Consider the following 20251-nt stretch of genomic DNA (forward strand, 5'->3'; position numbering starts at 1 on the left):
ATTCATTCATTTGATGATCCGTGTTGAGGTTCCCTTTAAATCGAGTGACCAAATTAGATTTCTCCATGTCTACCGACTTCCTGTGTATTTTACTCCCAAATCGCAGGAAAGAGCCCCCGTGTCTCGCTTCGTGGAATCCTTTTCCAAAAAAGCGAAAGCGGTTTCCGTCCGGTGAACACTCCACGTCTGAGACGTCTCTCTCTCTCCACTGATCACCCACCTCACTCCGCGCCCTCTACTTTCGTCTCCCCTACCCTTCGCCCCCGTCCTCTCTCTGCTCCATTACGGGAAAAAAGCCGACACCATAGACGGAAAGGCACGGAGCGGGGCACGAAAGCCCGCGCAAGATCCTCACCCTTTCCGGCGGATTTGACGGCCCGCATTCCCCTCCCCCGGGAGCCGGCCGTTCGTACTCCACTACGCGCCGTAGCGGGCGGTTACACGAGTGTGTATATCACGCCAGGCTCCCGGGCCGTCAACGGCTACCCGCGCCCGCCCCTCCCTCACATGGAACAGGGGGCAGCGCGGCAAGACGAGGCACGCAAGGAGCGGGAGGCGCCGCCGCCGGTCCCTTTCCCCAGGGTGAGCTCGCTCGCTCGCTTCTCCCCGTTTCTTGCTCGCGCGCCGCCGTCTCGAGACGGATCCGGCGCGTTCTGGGTGGTTCTTGGCGTGGGATTTGGGGGCCGCCTGGGGGGAAAGGGGCCTCCGTTCAGGGAATGCTAATGCGCTTCGGGGATTGGGCTGAATTGAACAACCGAAAACCCCCAAACGCGCCTTCTTTAATCGTAGGCCCTGATCGAATCTAGTAGGCAAACATTATGCCTATTTGGCTTTTCTTTAATTATTAGTCTGGGTCGGTCTGTGCAGAGTTGAACTTGTGTAGGAGCCGTGCCAAAAATTTGGGAAACTTTCAATGCAACATCGGGAGAGCGAAAATCGCAACTGTTCTAGTCATGTTAGTGTTAGACCTACACTCTTGCACGATTGTACTACTTGTCAACTCAGAGAAGCGCATTACCTGGTTCATTTTTAGGAAGAACCGATCTGGTTTATGCTTCTCGTCTGTCTTTCTTTATTGCAATGCTATCATCAGTCACAAACGTGCTGGTGAACTATGGTACCAAAATGCTCGAAATGTTTATTTTCACTGCGGACAAAACAGTTAAGAAACTTAACATTTCTTGTAGGAAAACGAGGAGGAGAGAAATCTGAAGCTACCCTCTCGTGTACGTGCTTCTATTTGCAGTATTCAGTTGTGATTTCCAGTTTCCTGGTTTTCCTTGCTGAGAAAACCTGAAGACCACAATCGTCTGGATTTTTTAATTTCTACTTCTCTGTATAGGTGGTTTCTTTGTTCTTTGGCGGTGATATCTCAACAACAGCACAGTCATTTGAGAAATGGGTGTCGCTGGTACGTTTGCGGAGCGGGACATTTCGCCCATCTGGGTTCCCACGTCGCAATTCAAAGATTGAAGTGATGCCAAGTGGAAGCTTCTCACTTTTTGGCAGCGCAGACTTAAGGTTGCTTGCCTAAATTCATCTACATCCTAGTCATGATTATTTCTCAATTGATTATCTGGTGTCGCTAAACTAAACAAGTGACCTTAATCTACTTGTTGGATAAAGCTACTGTAGAAACGTTATGCTGATTTATCCAAAGAACCTTCTGATGCAAATCTCGTATATGCAAATAGGTTATGGAACCTTACTTGAATACTCACCTGGGGAACATGATTGAATCCTCTTTTCAGTTTCTCTACTTTCCAGAGTTAACTAGAGAACATGCTAAATACCAACACATTGATACCTCGACTTCATTTTGGTGTAATGTTAGGTTAGATTGTATATTTAACTGTATATTTTTTCCTCTCCACGAAAATACTCTTAACTCTGCTATATTAAGATAATACATTACACACAGGTATAACTCTGCTTAAGCCTTCAGAGTCATCTTAGTTTGCCGGATTCTATTTTGACTAATGATTAATTCAACACTCATCCTTTACAACCTAACTGGATATAATGGTTCATATTGATTACTGTTTAGTTCTGACCTTATGCCAGCATGCAGTACATGTATACCATGTGTTGATCTGCATTGTATTGATATTCTCCAACCAAGAAACTTTTTTTATATAAAAGAACGATGACAGTAGAGGCAAGACTCCATTAGTAGAATAATAATCTGCCTACGGTTTGCAGAAAACCAATTACCCATGATGGCATCTTCTACATTTTTATTTGTTTAGTTGTGTAAATAAAAATCTAAATGTTACCTTGTGATTTTGTTTAGTAGTAGTATGTAGGGATTTGTTTCCTTATGCCACATAAATGATCATAAGCTTGCAAATCAACGTTCTATGCTCGTTGTGCTAATGCTCTATCATTGTTTTGCTACTGTGCTCTGCTCTGCTCACTATAGGGAGGAAGTGATTAAAGCAGAAGCGGCGAGCAGAGAAAAGAATCCTACGCTTGATCAGCCTCCTGAAATAAGCTTGTGGGAGAGGCTTGGGAATGCTTCTGCATTGGACATTGAATCATCTGGCTTTTCATGGAATATGCTGTCATCTCTGCACCATACAGAACACAGTAGTAGTTCAGAACACTCTGAAGATGAGATGACTAAAGCTCTTGAGGTTTGTTGCTGTCTGTTGTCATGCCGATTTGTATTCTTCCTAGGTTGCTAGTGAGAAAAATAAGTTGAGTTTATACACTCTTTTTCACATCCGAGATCAACTTTCAAGGCAGTTGTTGGGGCTCCAACATGGATTAACATTTTGTAGATTAGGCCTAAATCATATTCTTCTTCTGTAGTTTAATATTTGTTTACTCGTTCAATTAACATGCTGCTTTCTTCTTCCTCCTTTATAGATGACTGTGAACTCTGGTGGCGTTGTGTTCTTTGCTCTATTTAGTGCTTTAGGTAACAATGGTTTACCAAAAGAAGAAGCAGCTGTTATAAAGTTTGCAGCATCAAAGATGGCGACACAGGCAGAACTTTTGGGATATGAATTTGCACGGTTGCTTGGAGTCCAGACACCACAAGTAAATTTGAACACCCAGTGAATACTTTAAACTTATTTTGTGTCAACCATTATCATTGGATTTCTTATCCAGCTTCATCTAAAACTGCAGGCCAGGGTAGTGCATAATTCTAGCCTGGAGTGGCAGGAGATAAAACATGCTGCAGAAGAAGCAAGAGCAATAGCGGTTTCAAATAATGATGAGCTTGGTGAGATGACTTGCTCAGAGTTGTTGGAAGCTCTTGAGCTAAGCCGATGTCTTCTTCTAATGAGGTACTGCTAGCCTTAGTAAAAATATGATGATGCATGCATTTTCTCACTCTGAACTGCATATAAGATGTTAATTGTCACCTTGTTTGCCAGTTATATTCATGGCTCACCCCTGCTAGAGAGTCCAAAGGCATTCAGTTCACGGCAAGCTGCATGTGTTACTTCTTCATCCCTTGGAAGGGTCTTGATGCTAGACCTGATACTCAGGAATGAGGATAGGCTCCCATGCCGTCAGCTTGGTTGGCGTGGCAATCCGGCAAACTTGATGATTTCAGATAGATCATCCTTGCCCAGTATGGACAGATTTGAGGACTCGAAGAGCACTTCGGAAAGCTCCAATCCACTGCTTTCTAATATTTTCCAAAAAGAAATACGGTTCCACTCTGCAAATGGAAGATTAGATTCTTTGGAGGTGGACCTAATGTCACGAACAGCAGATGCACTGAAAAGTGTACAAGAAAATGCTGAAAGTGCGAGCGGGACTTTCCACATTGTAGCAATTGACACTGGGGTGCCCCGTCGCCCACCTGCAGGGAGACGTGTCAAAGATCATGAACGGTATCCCAAAGTTGTAGAGCTCATTTTGAATAACTCGGAGCACTCCTCAAATATCTTATATGAAATTTCCGGTGGTAAGCTTGGGATTCCTGGACCCGATGAGGCAATCACTTCCACTGATTCTTGTTGCTCTCTTTCTGATGAAGACAATGCTGCTGCGATTCACGAATTCCGAGTGGCATTTCGTGCAGCTCTTAGGGATCTGGAGGGTTTCCATCTATTTCTTCTCCAGCTATACCAAAAATTGGATGGCGTTCTGCGAGTTTTCTCGTCCATAATTACTAAAAGCTCTGAGGAATCTGACCATAATGATATTGCAATTTCTGATTTCCCATCTCCGGGAGCCAGCTACAGTACTCCTTGTCCATCTAATAAGCACGTGAACATCGAGTCTCATAGTGAGACTGGAACGCAAAAAAATGGCACAAAAACGTCTTCTGTGGGATCCCGCGGAAGCTCTGATTCTCCTATGTCCAGGGACAGTTGGAGCGGTAAACACTTGAAGGGGAGTGCAGATGCTCCCCGAAGTAGAATGACAATGAGACTTCGTGATTTTTACAAGACTCCGAAGGTAAGCGCTTCTTTTGATTTAAAATTTCCCAAGGATTCCTTTGCATTACATTCCGTTGGAAATTTTTCGTCCACTCAAAACTCTTGTAAAGTATCTTCTTTTCCTGTGGTAGCGATCAAACAAACGTCGTTGCAAATAAAATCCTGTGGGATTCTTATGTTATTCCTGTTCAGTGCACTTTTTTCGATCATGCATTTGACCCCCCCCCCCCCCCCCCCGAAGTTGCAACTCTGGTACCGGCGTTGGCAATAAAGATTATTTATCTGATTGTTGTGTAGTCAAGTTGATTTTTTCAGTGTAGAGCATATTATACTTTGGGGCTGTCTTCTCTAAATTCATACAAGTAGCATTGATATTCAACCTCACATTTTGCCGAAAGGTTGCCCTTCAACTGAAAATTAAAGTTACTTAGCTGACCAGCACCGTCTGGTTCATGTTTATGAGGTTGACTTGTGTTTGACAATGAAAAGAATGCTGGACTTAAGTTAGGAATTTCGGTTTTGATCCAATAGGTTGATGTCGGTCCTGAATTGCTCAAGGAGATAGAACAATGGAATGAAGTGTTTAAGACCGACGTGATTAGATTTTGTCAGGAGAACAATTTTCATTCTGGATTCTTTGATGGAACCGAGAACAACATGGCGGCAGATGCCTACGAGTTAAAGGTGGGTTCCAAAAGATCTGATTTAGAACATAGAGTAAGCTCTTTTTCTCAAGCAGCTAGTGAGTCTGATGATGAATAACTTGCAGGTGCGCCTTGAACACATCATTGAAAGGACATCGTTGGTCTCTGATGCTGCAAATACTGAGCGACCTTCTCTCGTGGTCAACAACTTATTTATAGGTGGGGCTCTCGCTGCAAGGTCTAAGTACACCCTCCAGCATTTGGGCATTACCCATATACTATGTTTGTGTTCGAATGAGATTGGTCTATCCGATACCCAATTTCCTGATCTTTTTCAGTACAAGAACTTTTCAGTAAGAGCGTCAACCTCTGGTTTAGTAATCTGTTATATTGATTTTTCATATTGATGGAAAACCAATCGTCCTATCTCGTGCAGATTAGTGATGATGATGATGCAAACATCAGCGATCTTTTTGAAGAAGCATCAGATTTTATTGACCAGGTCGACCGTGTTGGGGGTAAGGTCCTCATCCACTGCTTTGAAGGGAAAAGCCGGAGCGCCACGGTCGTCCTTGCCTACTTGATGCTCAGAAAGTAAGAATTTTAGCTTTGCCACATCTGCATTTGATGCCTTATACTTTCCCACTTCCAAGAGAAAAACTAAGATGACACTTTTTTCAGGGGCTTCACGCTTGCGAAAGCCTGGAACTTACTGAAGAAAGTACACCGACGCGCACAGCCGAACGACGGCTTCGCCAAGGCCCTGCTTGCTCTGGACAGGAAGCTGCACGGCAAGGCGTCGATGGACTGGCAGCAGAAGCGGCCTGAGATGAAGGTGTGCCCGATATGCGGCAAGAACGTGGGGCTGAGCACCAGCTCGCTGAAGCTGCACCTGCAGAAGGCGCACAGGCGGCTGTCGCAGGGCAGCGTGGACAGCGCCATGACCATGGAGATCCAGAAGTCGATCGAGTCGCTCCGGATCAGCCGCGGCGGGAGCCTCAGCCCTTACCAGAAGCTGGCCAAGGCGTTCGCCGACGAGCTCACCTTCTGATCTGTTGTTCTTTTGTTGTATGTAGACAGGTTGGCACACTTGTACTGTAGTGAATACATGCCCCAAGAGGAACCCAACTTTTTAGGGTACAGGGAGTGTGACTCAGGTGTAATATCAAACAAGAAAATGTTCAGGTTTCAAGTGCAAGCACACAAATGTTCGGGATTCGGCTCAAAGCCTACAAACAAATACAGAATACAGAAAGCATTGGAAAAACATGTAGAGTTTTGAATTTAAAAACCAGAATAACACGCAGTACGAATCAAAGACCACGAAGCCAATTAAGGTTGCTAGTGGAGGACGTAGGCGTCGTACTCGAGGACGAGCAGGTTCTCGGGGTCCGCGGACTTGACCATCCGGCTCTGCGTGTACCCGCGCGCCATCCGGAACGCGCCGGTGCCCCCGACGATCGGCCGCTCCATCACCGAGCCCAGCACCGCGCGGCCGAACATCGCCAGCGTGCTGCCGTTGTACGGCCCGTCCGTGAACACGAAGTTGAGCAGCGTCGTGATCGCCCCCTCCGAGAGCGAGGCGCCCGCGGTGAGCCCCTGCGCGCGGCCGATCAGGCGGGACGCCGGGTCGGCGCCCTCGCGGAGCATGTCGTCGACCACGCCGACGTAGCCGAACCCGAAGGCCGAGCCGCTGGCGCCCGCCGGCGGGGACGCCACCGCCGCCGCCGTGCCGTTCGGCCCCGCGGTGTATATCTCGTGGAAGTAGAAGTGGAGGTGCGTCATGGCGCCGTTGCCGTTGCCGGCGTACCCACCACCATCTGCCGCCGCTGTTGCCGTGGTGGTTGCTGCCGCGAGGAAGAGTAAGGCGACGAGTGGCGCGAGGAATGGTAGCAGCTGGGCTGGGCTTGCACGATGAGGAGCCGCCATGAGCAAGCCGAGAAGCAGAGATGTGGTGATAAAGCTGGGTTGCTGGATGCATCTATGGTGTGTGTTCTTGTAGTTGTAGGAATTGAACAGCAGCTTGGATGATTGTCTGTTAGAAAATGAGAGTCAACCGCCGGAAGGAAAATAAAAAGGAAAATCCATGTTCAAGATCCCATCGTGACCCCAACTACGAGAAGTGCATCGCTGCACGCAGTGGCACATGCACGCAGCGCATCGACGGCTCGCACAGCTCGCGATTAGTAGCAGCCAAATGTGCTACTTTGAGTATAGAGGCCCGCTGGTGAGTGATATGTTGCGTATTGGTGTATTTGAAGTACCATGCCACAGCCCTAGAATACTGCTTGAAACTAGTTGCACTTGAGAGCATAATGTCATCATGTTAAATTCAAGAAATTGAATTGAGGAATTTTCAAAGCCTCAGAAATCATTTTAATAAAGGGGCAAGAACCCTAAAATTGCAATAAGTGAATCCAAAATTCCCTAAAAATAGTTTGAGAATTTTGGCAAGAGTTATATATCAAACCAAAATTTTGAAACATTTTTAAGGAATTATTTGGGCTCTGATTTTAAACCAATATTCTATTTGAATTTGGGATTATATTCATAATATATAATGAATATAATTTCAAATGCCTGAGATATTTTATGTATATGTGGAGAAGTCCATTAAGTGATATAAAAATATCCAGGGGAGTTTTGGCACTGTTTTCTTTTTGTTTGAATTTAAAAATAGTGGCAAAAGATTAAAAAAAAGAAAGGAAATAGAAAAATGAGAGAGAGAGAGAAAAGAACTAGCTGGGCCTTACCTGGCAGAAGAGGCCCAGCCCACCAGGGGCTGAGTGGTCTTCTTCCTCCTGCCAGGAGGACAGACAGGTGCATGGCGAGCACGCCGACGACGCCTTCCACCTCTTGCTTCAGCCGTGCAGCCTCGACCCTCCCAGACGGACTGAGATCCAGTGACTTTACTTGGTGAAGTCACGCTGCAACTTTAGCCATCTAATCTCCATCCAAAACACATCCAACGGTCTACATGAGACACAGGCAAAAACTCCAGGACTTAGCAGATTTGCAGCCTAGCAGCAAACAATAGTACAGTCTAGCAGCAAACAACGATACAGTGTGCTTCGATTCAGTTTGTTTTGAACAGATTGTAACCCAAAAACTTGAACAGATTATACAGTACCATATTATGCAATCAAAGTTGAACAATTCAATTGCATTTGACACCGAATCCAGTAGCATTTGACATTAAAAGGCTGTAGCACATAACATCTGAATGCTACAGCAAGAAATGTCAATATTGAGTAATCATTCATGTACACAAAGGCAGGCCATTTCACTTGTACATTTCGGCCAAAAAAGACTATGATTAACTCCCCAAAATACTGTAGTTAACCTGTCCAAAATACCACCTAACAACTTTGAAGATACTAGATCAGATCATCATAAAGATATCATCGTCGACTCGTGAAGTTGTCAAGAGCTCGGTAAAGCTGTCGATTGCATCGTATTCTTGACACTTCTCACTTTCTCCTATGAGACTCCCTCTGTTTGTGCCATCATTCTCCACTTGCACTTGAGGCTGCACACTATCTTTTTTCTTTTGTTGTTGCTGCTGCCAATGTAAATGAAAATTCATTTTGTTAGTTTAGGAATGAATAACAACAGATAGTACATACATACTGCAGCTTACCTTTGCTTCTTTTTTTTTGTTGCTGCTGATTTAGGTTGCTTTCGCCCCTTGCGTAACTTATCAAACCAAGTTTGCTTTCTCCTTAAATTTTTAGATGAAACATCCTTTTTCTTCAATTTTGCAGAACTAAGCAAGTCATTGGCTTGCTGCACATTTGGATCAACATTTTCTTGGTCATTCGAACATCCATTCATAGCACTAGTAGCTGATGCATTGAGTTTATCCTCTAGTTGTGGCCAAAGATAATCAAGTGCATTTTCTAGCAACAAATGACATTCGGGAGAGTTGGCTATTTTATATGCCATATCATGAAATTTATGAGACATATCTTTGTACCAAAGTTGAGCTTCCAATTTTGGATTTTCTACCACTTTCCTTTCTTGTCTATCTTGTATACTTCCATTGCGTGCTTCTCTAGTCCATCTCTTTAGGACATAATGTGTTGGCAATATCTTCACATTCATCAAATTGAGAACTTTCAAACTATGTCCACACAATATTCCCACCCTATTGAACCTCATACCAACTTGAGGTATTCGCTTACCAATTTCTGTCATCCCACAACACTGAAAATTGTGAGGTACAACAGAATTCTCAATTTTCAGAGCAGAGCAATCATGCTGATTTCAGTTACTCACACCTGAAAAAAGTTCAGTTAGTGACAATATTAGTAGTTTTACTTGCATATCACTAAAATAAACCAGTTTCAGTTTAGTAAAGTTAGTTAAAATATGAGTAACGAAAATCAGCTTTACTTACATATGACTACATGTGCTGAACCTGTACATGAGCCTAATCTAATCAGTTTGCTTAGGTACTGAATCTATACATGAGCCTGATTGGTAATCAGTTTGCTTATGTAATGGGCCTGATCGGTACGAGCATCTGGACCTGTACATGTACTGAACCTGTATGCTCGGCCAATCGGCCATACCAAACCTCATGATCTACATACAGATACTGAACCGGCCAGCAGGGACATGTAAAATTACCTCGCGGGCGTGATGCTGAGGCGATTTCGCTCCTTCAATGGCGGCAGCGATGGACTTCTCCTTGGCGGACGATCTTGCAGTGGCGGCGTGTCCCTCCTCCTCTCCTACGGCGGCGGCCGCCCCTCCTCCAAGTTGGGGGAACGAGCGCTGCCCTTCTTTAAGATGATGAAGAAAAAGGGCCCTTTCGAATGGACTGAAGAGGCCGACAAAGCGTTCCAGGATCTCAAAAGGTACTTAACTAGCCCTCCAGTGATGGTGGCTCCGCGCCCTCAAGAGCCCCTGGTGCTCTACCTTGCAGCCACTCCCTACTCTGCCAGTGCAGCCTTGGTGGCGGTTAGGGAGAAGCGTAGGAACAAATCCGCGGCAACCTCCCAGGTCGAAGCGAAGTAGAACCAAGAGAGCCTCGCAGAGACCACGACCACATCCGAGAAGGATCAGTCACCGCTATTTTATTGTCGACATTAATTGGGATTTGCTCTCAGTTTCTTTGACTATGCTATAACCATTCAAACAGTGGGATCACTCTCTACTGTTGAGTGTTTTTCCCAGTTACTAGAATCATTCCCAGCATTTGCATTTTTTCCCCAGCTTGCACCACCATTGTGCCAAACTCCATGGGCCGCCCTTCTCAGTAATTGATGTTCAGAATCATCTTCAAAAGTGGGCTTACCATGGGTCCCATCCATTTCCGATGATAAGCAAAAATCATCCATTGCATTGTCTTCAACAAGGTAGTCCACATCATCCATTCTAGTATGAGTATGCCATTCCTTCGAACTCTTTCAAACAATCGATTGTGATTTTCCTTAGGCTGGTATAGAGAGTTTCAATGATCTCTGTGTCAAAAGTAATTCCTTTTTCCACTTAAGGGAATAACTCTTTCAAAATTCTAGTATGAGTTATGGAATCATGGCAATTATTCCTCGCTACTTTGAAACCATGCACCATCTTCTAAGCATGGAATTGTTGCCTACTAACTCGAAGCTTCATCACCTACTTCTTTTCGTCGCTCCTCATATGTGTTTTTGTCCCTCAGCTCAAGAGATGTTTCTACGTCTCATTCCGTGAGTTGATCCTGTGATCATTAAGATGATCCATCCCTATAGAGTTATCCCGCTCTTTTGTCCTCATGTTGGATGGAGTTCTCAGGGCAAGACATTGAGACAAAGATGCTGATCAAATCAAGTTCTTATGAAGTGCAACCTAGATCGTGAAGATTGTGCTAGCTTTGTGTTTCCTTTGTCTTCTTACCTCACGTCTTGAATCTTGAGATGAGATTCTTGTTTAGTGGGGGTGAGTTGTCACAACCCTAGAATACTGCTTGAAACTAGTTGCACTTGAGAGCATCATGTCATCATGTTAAATTCAAGAAATTGAATTGAGGAATTTTCAAAGCCTCATAAATCATTTTAATAAAGGGGCAAGAACCCTAAAATTGCAATCAGTGAATCCAAAATTCCCTAAAAAAGTTTGAGAATTTTGGCAAGGGTTATATATTAAACCAAAATTTTGGAACATTTTTAAGGAATTATTTGGGCTCTGATTTTAAACCAATATTCTATTTGAATTTGGATTATATTCATAATATATAATGAATATAATTTCAAATGCCCTGAGATATTTTATGTATATGTGGAGAAGTCCATTAAGTGACATAAAAATATCCAGGGGAGTTTTGACACTGTTTTCTTTTTGTTTGAATTCAAAAACAGTGGCAAAAGATTAAATAAAAGAAAAACAGAAATGAAATAGAAAAGTGAGTGAGAGAGAGAAGAACTAGCTGGGCCTTACCTAGCAGATGAGGCCCAGCCCACTAGGGCTGAGTGGTCTTCTTCCTCCTGCCAGGAGGACAGACAGGTGCGTGGCGAGCGCGCCGACGACGCCTTGCCACCTCCTAATTCATCCGTGCAGCCTTGACCCCCCCAGACGTGCCACGGAGACGCCCACCTCCCCCTCTCCCAGTCCCCCCTCTCTTTGGTCGCCTCCCCATTCTCTGTCCCTCGCGCGCGCAGCCTTCGAGTGCTTCACAGCGCACCGACGAGCACCACCGTGGCCACCGGCCATTGTAGGCCTCTCCGTTTTGTCCAAAAGCTCCGCCTCGTTCCCCTCTTCATCCTCATCGAGCCACGCTTCTCCGGAAGCTCTACATATCCTTCACATTGTCGTCTTCGTCCTCGGATCACCGGAGATCACCGTTGTCGATGCGCCACCTCCAGACCTGCCTCGACCACGCCGAGCCTTCGTTGCAAGCGCCATGAGCCACCCTCCCTTATACCCCTGCTCCCATCGTTGTTTGCATGCTGTAGCACCGTTCCCCGCCATGACCGGAGCTCACCGCCGCCCGGCTTTGTCGCCGACATGGCCTCAGCTTGAACCACCCGCGCCCTTGCACCGCATGGCGCTCCTGGTGCCTCTAGGAGGCCGCCTAGCACCTCTACTCGCTCGCCTGCTTGCTCTAGCGCCACGCTCGCACGGAGCCGAGCTCCGACCGCTGCTTCACTCGCCGCTGCCGATGCCACACCCTACCCCAGCACTTGCTACAACCACCTCTCGAAACACCGCAGCAGCCGCTCTTGAACGCACCCGGCCGCGCAAGCTCTCGTGGCCGGATATAGCCGGACGAGGAGCACCTCCGTGTCTGCTTACCATCGACGATTAGTCGCCGTATTAGATGATGTGGCACCGGCTTATTTAGCCTAATCATAGATTAGTTTAACACTAAGGTTCAATGACAAACGGGCCCCACCGGTTTAACTAACCAGCTAACGAAAATAGTTAGAATTAATCTAATTCGACTGGCCCCACACATCAGCTGTGATCGTGCTGATATGGCCGTTGACTGGACCCACATGTCAGCGACCCTAAACAGCATTGTGACACCAACTAGTGGGACCCATGCGTCAGGTTTGACCTGGACCAAGTCTGTTGACCTGCTGACGTCACACTGACGTAGTAAATCATTTTCTGGATTAAATTTAATTCAGGAAATTTCAAAAAATGTTTAAAATTTAAAAAATTCATAGAAAATTAACCAGACACCATGACTCAAGTGGACGAGCTCAAGATCCTGCTCCGCCTGCTGCCTGTCTGGATCACCAGCATCATTGTGTCATCGGCCTTCTCACAGATGAACACCACATTCGTGCAACAGGGCAGCGCCATGGACATGACCATCTTGTCGATGCCGGTGCCCGCGGCGTCGCTCATCTGTGATCTGTGTCCTGACATTAGTGCTCCTCTACAGTCTACAACAAGGTGATCGTGTCGGTGCTGAGGAGCTTCTCCTCGAGTGTCTACAGCGAGTCGTCGCAGCTACAGCGGATGGGCGTCGGGCTGCTCCTCATGGCGCTCACCAAGGCGTGGTAGCGCTCGTGGAAACTAAGTGGAGGCATGCATGCATGAACCACCGACATGCGTAGAGAGAGATAGATAGATAGAGAGAGAGAGCTGCACACTGCCGTGCATGCCAGCGGCCGCCTGGTCAAAAAAGGCGGCCGACCCCACATTAGAAGGTTGCGCCGCACCAGCACGTGGCATAGCCAAACTCCCACCGGTGCGGCCGTACACACAATTGTAGCTATCCCCAACAACACCGTAGATGAAACAGGAGCAGAACATAGCGAAGCCAGGTCCCACATGGTAAAAAGGGCTACTGCGCCCTACGGTGCTAGTCCTTGTGTCAGCGTGACCACTGGTATCGGTTGTATGCGGCTATGTATGCATCGTTTGTGATTTTCCTACCTATTCTGTGTGTGCATCACCTCAGCGCGGGCGGCTGGATATCTGCATCCAGCTGCCACTGCATCCAGGATGGCCGCTCTCCGCCAACTACTAGTAATTTATATTGTTTTGCAAAACCAAAGATGCCATTTTCTCGGCAATACCTTGTGGTTGCAACTTCAATTCTGACTTCTGAACAACAACTTGAATTATGATCTGTTGAAAATTTAAAGTTGGATGTCAGTTGTTCAATAGTGTTGACATATAGATGTATTGGCTAGTCTTTTTGAGTAAAATTGCAAAAAACCACCATAATTGAGGACCCTAATTCAAAAAACCACCATGTTTAGTTTTTTTAAAACCACCATCATTATGCTAACAGTTTTCAAAAAACGCTGATCGTTGAGATAAGCACTTGCTGGCACTAAAACTGACAGGTAGGCCCCACTGTAAGCGATGATCTAGCAATGCAAACTAACGGCGTTTGGCCGAAGTTTGGTTGACCATTAAAATATACATGGGGCCCACGTGGCAGTGTGATTTCCTCATTTTCCGATAAAATAAACGCAATGTGCAAAATAAACGCTTGGCGGGTCTCCTCTTACGCCGGCGATCCGCGCCTGCCGCTCCATCGCCTACGGCCATCTTGTGCTCTGCGTGCCCCTCTGGCCTTTCCTCGTCCTCCCATCTGCCGCCGCTGCCCGTCCTCCGCCCCTGCCTGAGCACGCGCCTCCTCCGCTGCTGAGCAGGCCCCACCACCGAGAGAAATAGAGGGATGGGCTGGAGGTGAATAGGAGGTTCACACACACACACACACCACACCTTCCTTCAATACCGCCGCCACCACCCTTGAGCAAGCGCCGCCACCGTGAGCTTCTTATCTACCCCTCGGGGTGCTAGATCCACCGGGAACCGGCAACAGATCGTCGCGAAGTCCGGCAATCACCTCACGATTCTGTAGGCAGGGGAGCTGCGCACGACGGAGTTGGCAGACAAGTTTTTGCGGCGATTCTTAGACGCCGGCCACGTGACCGATGATCAATGTCAGCGGCGGCTTATTGTGGGAACGTCGATAGTTGACCCCTGGCACGACCTTCAACAGCTGGAGCACGGACTAGGTCTAGCTACAGCAGGTGCACTAGGGCAGTCAACATGGAGCTAGCTTAGAAGAGCTCCTCGAACGGCGGCCGGAGCGAGTGCCGGCACGCACGCACGGTCACCTGGGCCTATCCCCCATGTTCAGCTTGTCGCTGGAGGCCATGGCAGACGGACGAGGGTGCTGCTGTGTAGCACAGAAGCCAGCGGTGCTGGGAGGCTTGTCCACCGGCGGCCTGACTGGCCGAAGCCAGCGGGGCCGTCCACGTACGGAGGCGCGGGACACTCCTCTTCTCCTTGCTGCTGGGCATGGAGAAAAGTCAGGGGACATGGGGTTGACTAGTCACACCGTCTGCTAACCACCACATGGACCTGTCATTGGGACCCACTGGTCAGATTTTCACTCAAACGATTCTAAATGAGTGATCAATGTTTTTTGAAAACTGTCAGCACAATGGTGGTGGTTTTTTTTGAAAAAAAACCCAAAACATAGTAGTCTTTTTCATTAGATCGGTTTTTTGGTTACATTGGCTAGAGCATGCACTTCTACATGGTATTGAAGCCAAGATGTCTTCCATCAGATCGGTCTTTTGGTTGTATTGGCTAGAACATGCGCTTCTACATGGCATCGAAGCCAAGAGGTCTTCCATCAGATCCGTATTTTGGTTGCATTGGCTAGGGCATGCACTTCTGCGAAAACAAAAAGAAAATGGGAGCTAACATGCAATCCTTCGTGACACCAACAACTAGTCCCCTCCAAAAGCCATCAAATTCACATGTTCTTCGCCAAAAAGACCAGATCTACTGTAAAAGTTCATCGAAAGTACATGGCATCTCAAACATAATAAAAAATATATTGAGATGCTGAGACCACCGAATGACAACTATAGCTGTCAGAACAAGCCACCGACACACCATTGTCTCCGCTCTTACCGGAGTCGGGTTGACCTTGTCGATGATATCCGAGAAGTCTTTGTGCACATGCCATTAAGGACCATCGACCTGAAGCTACAATCATCACCGTTGAACCCTTGCATAGATCTGAAGCATCTGACACCAAATCTCGCCACATGATGAGACACCCTAACCCCACCGTCCCAAGAAGACAGTGGGAATCTATGCTGAAACTCCAACTACTATGTCCAGACAGACAAACTCAAGGAGGATCGGAGCCCGAAAGACAAATTCAAAGAAGAAGCGTCGCCATCCGCCCAAGTGTCGCACCTGCGAGGACTAAAAAATCCTAACCAGAGATTCCCTTGCCCTCGTCGCTTTGTGGAGTCGCATGCCAAGCATCCAGTTATAAATAGTAAAATAAATAGGAGAACATCTATTTTCTCAACAACAACTTGTCGTTGTAGTTTCAATTCTGAGCATACTTGCAATTATCCCCCACTCAAAAAACAAAACATTAAAAAAACTTGCAATTATCCATTGAATAGTGGAAGTTAGTTGTTCAAAAACTAGAAAAAAGAGTCGTCGTGCAATCCTTCATGACACCAAGAAGGCAACAGTTGTCCCCTCCAAATTGTAAGGCCACCTGAATTCCCTTGACCTTGCATCAGCAACACTTCAGACAAAAAAGCAGAAGAACAAAGGAGAGGGAAATGCCAACTACAACTCGTGGGCCTGCAGCTCAGCACATTCATATGTGTCATCTACCCTAGTAGCTTGCAACCTGAACTGGGCCCATTAACCGGGTGTGACGGCTAGCGTCTGCCTTATAACCTGAGAGGCGTGCTTTGTCTAGACTTGTCCAGGAAGAAAAGAAGGCTTGGACCTGCATTTGAATTACTGTACCCATTGTAATCGTGACTCGTTGCACTACAAAAAAAATACACTTCCGTGATGATACGTGTTTGTCATAGTAGGTCGCGTTTTTTGTCATGCATGTACATCCATGACAAATTTATGACAGAATCAAGATAGTCATACCTGTGCTATCGTAGAAGTGTTCCATGACATTACCAAAATTATCATCACGGAAGTGTCCACTTCCATGACGATAAATCACGCGTCACAGAAGTGCTTTTGTCAAGGGTGACCGACACGTGGCATCCACCATAACGGAACGCCGTTAAGCTATCGGGTCGGATTTTGGATCCGATAACTCGTTAACAGCCACGACCAATGCCGATTTTCCACGTGTAAAATTCTCATTGGCTGACGGATCCACGTGTCAGCTCCGCGTTGGCACAGGTGTCACTCATCCAACGGTCGAGATGGGCCTATGATATGTTGACACGTGGACCGACCCAAAAGTGGCCCACAAAGTTTAAATGGGCCGGCCCAACCGAAGGCCCATAAGATTTAGCGGACCATAATGGGCCGGCCCAGCTAAAGGCCCACAAAATTTAGCGGACCATAATGGGCCGGCCCAGCTAAAGGCCCACAAGATTTTGCGGACCACAATGGGCCGACCCAGCTAAAGGCCCACAAGATTCAGCAGACCATAATGGGCCGACCCAGCTAAAGGCCCAACATTCTCTGTCAAATCGGCCCGTCAACGGCCTAGTATAAACTTGTCATCAATGCGGCCCATGGTCACTTCTGGCCCGTTAACAGTCCGCTAAGTAATTGGGCCGAATTACGGCCTGGTGTATTTCCGGCCTGTTAAAGGTCCGACTTCATTTGGACCCATTTACAGACCATCAAAACTTTTGGCCCATAAACGACCGTGCAGGATTTGGGTCATATTCGGCCATGTCTGTCATTCGGCCTGTTAGAGGCCCACTATAGATTTGGCCCACTTTCAGCCTGTTGTCATTTTCGGTCCGTTAACGCCGGACGTAAACCATGGGCCATATGTGGCCCAACGTCATATCGGGCCCATTAACGACCCATATAAAAATGACGATAATCTAGCCCGACCGAAGTTCCGGCCTGTTAAAGGCCCGTGTATTAGGTCGGCGCATTTACGGCCCGTTCGAATTTTGGCTTGTCAAATATCCGCATCGTAAATGGGCCACCATTTCGGCCTACTAAGTCCAGTGGGTTATTTGGCCCAATCAGGGCCCAATCTCACTTTCGGTCTATTAAAGGCCCATGTTTTTTATGGGCTCGACATATTTACACCTATAAACGGCCTACTTTTACTGAGGGCCCAAATTATGTTTAGGCCTGTTAAAGGCCCACTATGGGCACATGCCTACCAGAAAAATTTGAAAGCTTATGCTAATATAAGCCGAGATATTTTTAGTGGGCTACATGCCAATTTCGGCCCGTAATCGTTTTTAGCCCAATTGGAATGGGCCCGACGAATGTTGGCATGTTGGGCTCCTACGAAGCTTTCGTCCGAATACATTACTAAGATAAACCTACACTATACAAAAATAGCGTCATAATTACTGCAGCCTGTGGCAGCATCATAACTATTGTATCACAACAAAATAAATTCCAATCATACAACAAAAGGCCTGTTGGCATAAAGTTTACAGTCCTTCCAGATAAAAGCACCATCAGATGTATAGAAGAACAGATCATTTGACCTGAGTGCTAATGTTTCAGGCTGTAGAATCTGATGGAGCAGCACGATCTCCACCTTTTTTCCGCCATTGCTCTTCAACAATGAAGCGAATGTCTGATAGTCTGGTTTCAAAACCATTCATATCTTGACGGCATTTCTCAACCACTATTCTTGTTTCCGAAACAACGTCCATTAGGGATTGGACTTGTGTCTGGAGCACAGATATATCACTCTGTCTAGCAGGAAGATTTTGTTCAGTAGGCGATTTGGACAAGGTTACCTTGACAACCAACCCAGAATTATGCAGGAAGGTGCTTTTTGCACTGTTAGTGGAGAGATACTGACGCACTGCAGCAAGAGGTGACATTGTGCCTGTAGTAGCCTCGTCACCTTCAGGTGGTTGTGGCTGTTCAATCATTTGTTCCATAGCTTCCTGAAAGTTTCAACTTGTAGATTAGTGTACCAGTGAGTTACTAATGAGACAAAAACAAACAAAGTAGGTTAAACGTTTATACATAACTTATTTTGGTGAACTACTGTAATACATTATCATGTATTGTAGTGCCAACTACATAATAAAACCACTTTCGGAACATATGTCCATGTAGCATGCCTACTGTATTGTCTATTTCCTCACATTCGTTGACATCTAAGGATAAAGAGACATGGTTTAAAGTAGGATGAACATAGTATGACATCATTCATATCATGGGAAAACAGATATAAAACAAACAGGCTATTTTATCATTGTGTGCGCACGTGAACATAACAACTAGATTACAGATCAAGACCAAAAGAATATCCTTCATCTCTTTTAAACCATGTAAGGTGAAATGATACGTTAAGACAACTGTGTATAAAAGTGAACAGAGTAACTGACATTGGCTGCAAACCAAGTAGTTAAATGAACACATCACAGTACCAATCAGTTCAAGGCAGGAGGAGTAAGGACTTACAACAGCGGCTTGAACTGGTGTGCTCATGCCCTTCATCTTGCTGGTGTGGCAATCCTTGAAGATTTTCACTACATTCGGTTCAGGTTCTTTTTGGTCCGCACGGGCTTTCCGCTGTATTTGGAACAAGTCAATATAGATACGATAATATGGCACAAAAAAGAAGGAAGTAGCAGCTATTTACAAGAGCCTCGCAGTGTGCAATATAGCTACGAGATCCTGTTGTCTGTTGGAATTTCACTTTAGAACGGTTGGTTTTGTTCTTCAAACAGTTAGCCTAGAAGAAGATACACTTGTAAGGCACATACATAAATACAAGTTCAATATGTGGTCTGATCAAATACATATAGCCTACCTGATACTTTGGATCAGACCAGTGTTTAACGAGGGCTGTCCAGTCTTCATCTGTAATATATTCCACTGGAGATGTTTAGGCGATTCCATTGTTAGCCTTGCCTTCAAAGTGAGATTTTCTAAGGTGATACCGATACTGTCGCAGAGTAGACTGAAAAACATGAGTGCATGCTTGTTTAGTTGCATCATCTTTCAGATCCAACTTGAACCTCATCTGTTGAAAAAAGAATGTGAGTCTTATTAGGAGGAAGCTAGAAAGTATGGGACAGAGCAAGACAATATTACTAACTGCGATGAATAACATTACTTATAGATAAATGGTCAAGGTGTTAAACTGGGTATTGTCTTTCTCATTCCTGTATTGGATCCACGTTGGGAGGATATGCGCATGACACCTAACGGCAACCGCTGCCTCTGATACTAACTTGGCTGACTCTATAGCATCACGTGGCCTTTTTAAACCTGCCTCAAAATGGATCTCCATTCTTCCTCCGTTAGATTTTGTTAATCTGTCAAGCATTATCCCTGATGTCTGTTTCCGCTTGCGCCGTGGTGCTAGTTCAACAACGAATATGGAAAGTGTTAGTGTACATCAAACTATGAGAGTACATATAAAGGAGCATGCAACTGCAACTTGACTCGGTCAGGTACCGTCTTGGTGTTGATGCTCATGAGGTTCATCTGATCTTGCCAAGTCCTGTTGTGTCAACAGTGCTTCAGAAGTAGTATTAGGTGTGAAGGCAGCTTGGGAACTGGCCAGTTCCGGAGCAAACGAACGAGTAACTGGTTGAGATGCTGGTACAGTTGAAGCGGATGCTGCAGCTGGTGGAGCAGGTGATACTGTGTTTGTAGATTTAGCCAGTGGACTTGGACCTTCTACTGCACTATAAGTACCAGGAGAATCTCGACGGCAGAGCCTTTTCCGTTTCACTCGACGAGTAATAGCACTCCCTACTATATTATTTTCCTTGCTCTTTTTTGACT

At 46.0% G+C, this 20251-nt stretch overlaps 2 protein-coding genes across 2 annotated transcripts; one reads left to right on the top strand and one right to left on the bottom strand.

Moving 5' to 3' along the window:
* The first annotated feature begins 210 nt into the window (after window positions 1-210).
* On the top strand, window positions 211-6265 carry LOC123133994 (dual specificity protein phosphatase PHS1). The gene is made up of 11 exons (XM_044553368.1): window positions 211-582; window positions 1188-1226; window positions 1343-1521; window positions 2423-2636; window positions 2872-3045; window positions 3136-3296; window positions 3387-4422; window positions 4935-5087; window positions 5173-5400; window positions 5484-5641; window positions 5729-6265. Exons 1-11 carry the CDS (start codon window positions 508-510, stop codon window positions 6096-6098), a joined length of 2787 nt encoding a protein of 928 aa, XP_044409303.1. The 5' UTR covers window positions 211-507; the 3' UTR covers window positions 6099-6265.
* Window positions 6208-7068, bottom strand: LOC123134006 (dirigent protein 1-like). The gene has a single exon (XM_044553374.1). It carries the CDS (start codon window positions 6974-6976, stop codon window positions 6389-6391), a length of 588 nt encoding a protein of 195 aa, XP_044409309.1. The 5' UTR covers window positions 6977-7068; the 3' UTR covers window positions 6208-6388.
* Window positions 7069-20251: the final 13183 nt, after the last annotated feature.

The sequence above is a fragment of the Triticum aestivum genome, chromosome 1B (genome assembly GCF_018294505.1).
Source record: "Triticum aestivum cultivar Chinese Spring chromosome 1B, IWGSC CS RefSeq v2.1, whole genome shotgun sequence".
Taxonomy (NCBI): domain Eukaryota; kingdom Viridiplantae; phylum Streptophyta; class Magnoliopsida; order Poales; family Poaceae; genus Triticum; species Triticum aestivum.

What these genes read in the sequence shown, in the direction of transcription:
- LOC123133994 (XM_044553368.1), top strand. Translation starts at nt 508, where the DNA reads ATGGAACAGGGGGCAGCGCGGCAAGACGAGGCACGCAAGGAGCGGGAG. An exon ending in ATCTGAAGCTACCCTCTCGT is followed by an intron (nt 1,227 to 1,342) that starts GTACGTGCTTCT and finishes TTCTCTGTATAG; the next exon opens with GTGGTTTCTTTGTTCTTTGG. An exon ending in TTGGAGTCCAGACACCACAA is followed by an intron (nt 3,046 to 3,135) that starts GTAAATTTGAAC and finishes CTAAAACTGCAG; the next exon opens with GCCAGGGTAGTGCATAATTC.
- LOC123134006 (XM_044553374.1), bottom strand. Translation starts at nt 6,976, where the DNA reads ATGGCGGCTCCTCATCGTGCAAGCCCAGCCCAGCTGCTACCATTCCTC.